Source organism: Bolinopsis microptera, chromosome 5 (genome assembly GCF_026151205.1).
Source record: "Bolinopsis microptera isolate Bmic1 chromosome 5, MBARI_Bmic_1.0, whole genome shotgun sequence".
NCBI lineage: Eukaryota > Metazoa > Ctenophora > Tentaculata > Lobata > Bolinopsidae > Bolinopsis > Bolinopsis microptera.
The window spans coordinates 21,155,606-21,161,761 of record NC_087076.1 but is presented as its reverse complement, the minus strand read 5'-3'; the positions used below and the strand labels follow the sequence as shown (position 1 = coordinate 21,161,761).

General features: G+C 35.9%; 1 protein-coding gene across 1 annotated transcript; it reads left to right on the top strand.

The window, feature by feature from the left end:
• Positions 1-1,855: 1,855 nt before the first annotated feature.
• LOC134815702 (uncharacterized) lies at positions 1,856-4,494 on the top strand. The gene is made up of 4 exons (XM_063824281.1): positions 1,856-1,952; positions 2,050-2,517; positions 3,699-3,783; positions 3,973-4,494. Exons 1-3 carry the CDS (start codon positions 1,877-1,879, stop codon positions 3,776-3,778), a joined length of 624 nt encoding a protein of 207 aa, XP_063680351.1. The 5' UTR covers positions 1,856-1,876; the 3' UTR covers positions 3,779-3,783; positions 3,973-4,494.
• Positions 4,495-6,156: the final 1,662 nt, after the last annotated feature.

The following is a 6,156-nucleotide window of genomic DNA, read 5'->3' as shown; positions in this document are numbered from 1 at the left end:
TGTATATCTTTGACGGTTTTTGCAGAAATTCGCGTTAAAGTTGATGCCGTGGTGTCAGTAAAATGGCACAGATAAATATATATATATATATATATCGTCTCGCTTTATATATAGTAAGATTGTAATGTTGTTGTAGGTTAGTTAAACTAGCAGGAACCCGTATAACCCTAAAATGGTGTCAAGACTCTAGCGACTAAAATAATTATTACCTATTTAATTCGCATTTTTGACACCACTTGGGGTACCAAATTTTGGGCTCTAAAACTCCTATTTCTTGGCCATTTTTTCATTTTTTCATGCGGAGGCATTTGGAGGCTATTAAAGCATTTGACCCAGTCAAAAAAGTTTCAGTTGTATATCTTTTATGGATTTTGCGGAAATTCGCGTTAAAGTTGATAACGTGGTGTCAGTAAAATGGCACGGATAAATATATATGGTCTCGCTTTATATATAGTAAGATTTGAAATGGGGTATGCATCAAGTATGACCAAATACTGAATATAATTATATCAAACGAATCTTGCACTGTCCTCTTCAACTGTGATTACTGTCGTGTATTTGAGTATAACAGTCTAGTCATTATTTTGTGGTAAATATTTGATCAGTAAGTTCGGATTAAAATGTTTTGGTTCGTGCAATTATTTATTTACTGGGCCGCCCTCAGACTGTCATTCCGCCGCAGCTTCAATCTGTTAGTGTTTATGAACAGATGCGGTAAAAGGTATCGTTTAGGGAATCCAAATTCTATAAGTATGCAACGTCGACAACGTTTGCAACGTCGACAACGTTGTTATAGTATAACAACGTTGTCGACATTGCAAAATAAAAGCCATACTTTCTACAGTATAACAGAGCTAGATGATGAAAAGAAATTAAAACATATAATAACTGATTTTAAAAAAATCCTCGAACAAAGCTTTCGACTAGCGGCCAGCGGGTTTCTAGTATATATAATTATATATATTGTCTCGCTTTATATTTAGTAAGATGGGCCTGTAACATATATTGCATATCAACCATATGTTTTCGCACACTTAATTTATGTAAGCAAGCATGTTATTTAGCATGTATTCGTATGAATGAGCTTAAGAACACACGTTTAAAGATCTTCCTTATTCATGTGTTTTTCAAATTTTCAGCATGATTCATGTTCAGGAACCGAAGATATGACAAAATAATACGATAAAAATCAACGAATTTCGTCAAATTACGCGACTTTTACACCTAATTTTGCTCCAAAAGCTGCGCACCATCAAATTCAAATATGGCATTTAGGCGAAACTTACTGATCATTCCAAAAAGGTATAACAAATTTGGTACTGTGAAAATTCTCACATTCTCTAGAAAACAATGGTACAAAAATTTTGAAAATCCGAGCAAGTTTAGTTTTATCGTGCACCCACTAGTATAAATATAATAGTAAAGGGGGTAAATAGTATGGTGAGTATAAGTGACACAGTCATCAGTCATGTTTGCCAGCACTGTGATTATTTTAGACATTTAGTTTCTTGAGTCTTAACACCATTTTAAATTTAAATTTAAGGTTAGAGTTAGACGGGTTCCTGAATCCTGCTAGTATTATTAACGAACAAACTTTTAAAACATGGGGCAAAATTTTTCATCAAATGCTGTTTAAAACAAGAAACTCACATTTTTTTTTCATTTTCTGAAAGTTGAGTCTATTATAGGCTAGCTCGATTTCCTTATATACTTTGTTGTCCTTATTCGAACTTTATAAACGGTGTGTAACCTAAACGAATTCAAATTCAAATTACAATGTTAATGTCTGACCCAATATAAAAGGTAAATTTAAAATATGAATTCGTATTTATTCCTCTTCTTTTTTGTTTTTCAGTAGGCTCATGACGACATAAAGATGCAGAGCCTCTCGTTTTTAGGTTTTGCAGCTTTCTGTCTAGTTGTCAGTGATGCAGCGGATCCCAGTATTCCAGGTAATATAAGCTAGATTTTATAATATTTTCTACTCGACTGAGAACTGAGAAGTACCATTTATAATTGTCATATGTCTTTTAAACACCACAATTTCAGGTCAATGGAAGGACAAGAAATATAGACAACAGATTGAAATTCCCAACCGAGCGGATGTTTATATGAAGACTGATCTGACGATTGGAAATCTCAGAAATTTGAGAATCAACTATCAAACCAATAACAGCATGAATGCAGGGGCTTTCAGATTACAGTTCACAGATCCACCAAAATATGGTTTCATTAAGTGTACGGGAGTAGACGGAGACGATTTAATTTTAGACCTTCCTGTTGATTTGCCCGCTAAAGATGATGATGGTTTTAGGATCTTCAAAGTAGAAACGCACGGAACAATGGGTTTGAAGATCAGTTGTAACGATGAGTTACTGATCACTTTCGAACCTTCCAACGAAGTGTGCACAGGAGTTTCGTCTTGGAGAGATGCGTGGGAAATAAACAAAGAGTGGATGAACTTTAACTTGGACAACGGAGTAAGACAGTACGCATTCTCAACTACGAAATCCGAAGGTAAGAAATACTGATATATAGCCACTGCCAGTATATATTAACTATTCGTCCCTATATGCCTCACCAAAAGAATGATGATTAATCACTCTACACTCGACTGTCACGTAACTTTTTAACACGTCCTCTAGTTGGCTCTGAAATGAATGCCTATTCGAAACCCTAACCCTCTAATCTGATCCCAACCCTAACCTAATCTCTAAATGAAGCATATTGATATGCTGAAACCCTTACCCTAACGAGAAATTAGACCAATTTCCTTATATGGTAATCTTACGTGATCGAGACAGTTTTTCGCCGATATCTCGCGCGCTAGGGGACCATTTTAATAGTCGTTCAGGACTAGCTAGAGAACGGGTTGAAAAAGTCACGTGACAGTCGTCGAGTGTAGAGTGATTAATCATCATCCGAGCGATTTAGTGCATAGTATTTAGTAGTGTAGTAGGGGCGCTTTGATATATGATATACCTGATCGGTCATTGTTTACAATTACTGGATATTGCGAGAGCGGATATAATTTTAAACGGACATTACAACTAACGATCAAATAAAAGGCATTCAAAACCATTACAAATCAAAAATTATTTTTGGGCGTTTTTTAATTTTTTTATTTACAATTTAGTAAATAATTTTTGATAGATTTTTTTTAGTACAGTAATTGTAACTGTAATACTAATAAGCAAGAAAAGCAGTCGTTAAGCAATAAAATGATGATATAGTTTATAATCCGACGACAGAAATTGACAGAAGGCAAAATTAAAAAGTAGCGCTTCCAAATGGTGTTCGTTCAAATAAAGTCTTGTGTAATAACACGATGTCCCGCCCCATTTTCTAAATTGATCATTTTTGGGACTTTGACGGGTTATAACTTCCGCTAGGAACAGCCATTTGCCCAAAACTTGGTACCAACCGACTCTACTCACTGAGACCTTTCCAATGATGTATAATATGTTGGGTTTTGAGACATAAAATGTTCACCCGCAAGTTGACGCTCTTAGTACATACACTATAAGGTTGTATCACGTTGCGACCCCCACGGTCGTTTCCTGACGATACAGGGGGAGCCGCGCACTTCGTGCGCGGCGGGTCATACAACGTATGACAAGTGTAAGGTATTTAGTATGTCTTGTATAATCGCATCCCTTCCAAATCGATCCAATATAATCTTCATATCAACATTTCAGGAAACACTGCCAGTTTGCGATCTAGATCTGCTTATCAATACCTAGCTGCAATCTTCGTCTGCTACATGATGCTCTTCTAGTTATGGTAATTTTTATTTAATTGTGACCATTATTTTTTGTTAATTAATTAGAAAATTTGGTTAAATTCCAATCATATTAATGACTCAGCTTTGTAAAGGTTTTATGTTTTATCCCAATAGAGAAATAGTTCACACATAACATCGGATCGGATAGCTATTTTTGTCTTTTCATCTAAAAATCTAATTTATTTCAGGACAAACCGCACAAAAAGTTCTGATTACAGCATAGACTTTTAAATTTCCATTTTGCATACTAGTTAGGGACAGTACAGAGTGTCCAATTAGAAGTTGTCCATGTTCGCGAGCTTGATCTTGCATGTGGTACTACTCTGATCTCAGCGGTGGTCACATCTTATTAGCTATGGACGATTGAGTTACACTTTGACTTTTCGTTAAATATTTCTGTTTAAATGTTTCAATGTTCAAATTGTCGATGTAGATTGCAGGCTCCTGTACCCACGTCTGTCAGTTACATTAGAACCACTATTTGTATAAATCATAAAGAATCCTCACACCTTAGAACCACTATCACCTTAGAACCACTATCTGCATTAATATAATCATAATGTACGGGGCCTTTACCTTCCTGATTTTATGATCCGGGTGTTTTATTTTCGGAATTTTATGATTCCTGACTTTATGATCCTTATTTTATTATCCGTTCTGATTCCAATATTTTCCAAAAGTCCAAATGACTAACATTTAATATGGTCGTTAATTAGTAGGTAGTGCGCCATCGACAGTGAGCCGCGCGTGCCGACTGTAGGATGGTTTTTTAGCGCTAATTTCGGCCAGCACAATTTTCTTCAAACAAATAGATATTAAGTATCCTTCCCGACCTCCGATTGCAACAAAAATTGGTGAGCTTACTCATAGACTTACAAGGAAGGTGTCCGAAAAGTTTAAAGCATATCCAACCATCAGACATTATGTTACAGCTAAAAGCAGCGTATTTTACTCTATTTTGATCACTATATCAACTCCGATATCCACCAAATTTTTCGGACAGTTGTGAAAGCCCTATTGAAAGGTCGTCGCCAATTTTCAGAATGATCTCATTCAAGGAACTGAAGATATATCCAAATAATAGGACAAAAATCAACGAATTTGGTCAAATTTGGTCAAATTACGCGACTTTTACAGCTAATTTTGCTCCAAAAGCCGCGCACCATCAAATATGGCACCTAGGCGAAACTCACTGATCTTTCCAAAAAGGTATGACAAATTTGGTATTGTGAAAATTCTCACAGTCTCTAGAAGACAATGGTACAAAAAATTTTAAAATCCGAGCAAGTTTATTTTTTATGGTGCACCCCCTATAATTAGCGGTAAGACCGAGAACCCAGCTCTTTAAATTTAATCAGTAAGGAACCTCCCACGGAGTTAGCACCTTTATGTTCACGGAAAAGCCCTCTAGATTAAAGTTAAATTATTGGTATTTTATGCATCACGGCTGATTAACTTTGAATGGTATTGACCGGTATTTCGAATCAGTCGGACTCTTTTGATAATTGATAATAGTATTGTGAACTGTAGATCGATTCATCCTGCAGGAATTTTAATCAAACTTTCTCGTGCAGTAATTTAGATTTATGAAGTTTATCAAAGTATGAAAGCCCGTTACGGGAAAAATAACAAGTTTCAAATTTGATCGAGCTGATATTGTTTGAGTGCACGAAACACAATCTTGTCTTGATCGAACTCACTTTAGTTACGCTCCCCTTAAATTGCTCGCCCAAATTTTAAGAAAATTCTTGTGAAAAGGCCCTGAGGATATGAAAGTACTTTTGTTCAGTGTATTTTTGGACGCTGATTCCGAACCACCCCCATGATTTAAAGTAAAAATGCTTCCCTGAGAGTTATGGGCAAAAAACTGTTCTGGTCACGTGACAGGCTAGTTAAACACGAATTCGATTGTTTAGGGCTCGGGTTAGGGTTAGACTAAGGGTTGTGGATAGCTTTGGGGTTATGGTTAGGGTTGGATCAGAGTTGGGATCCGGATCAGGGTTTATATAAAACCGCTTTGTTCGGTTGAAAACCGTAAGAACCAAAGACACGTGATAATTTTTGGGCGAGCGAATTAGTAAAAGCCCTTTATTTATTGTTAATAATAAACCTGTATCACTTGTCCCCTAAAACTAAATCCAATTAAAATACCTTTTCGATTCGAATACTAAACAAATAAATTTCCTAAAACTAATTATATCAGTGAGTTTCTCCTAAGTGCCATATGTGATGGTGCGCGGCTTTTGGAGCAAAATTAGTTGTAAAAGTTGCGTAATTTGACGAAATTTGTTGATTTTTGTCGTATTATTCGGTCATATCTTCGGTTCTTGAACATGAATATAATCTTGACCAATGTTAATGATCTGGCCCGG

Excerpts from the sequence above, each read along its gene's own strand:
- LOC134815702 (XM_063824281.1), top strand. The coding sequence starts at position 1,877 with ATGCAGAGCCTCTCGTTTTTAGGTTTTGCAGCTTTCTGTCTAGTTGTC. Across the intron at positions 1,953-2,049 it reads AGCGGATCCCAGTATTCCAG|GTCAATGGAAGGACAAGAAA; the intron begins GTAATATAAGCT and ends CCACAATTTCAG. Across the intron at positions 2,518-3,698 it reads CTCAACTACGAAATCCGAAG|GAAACACTGCCAGTTTGCGA; the intron begins GTAAGAAATACT and ends TCAACATTTCAG.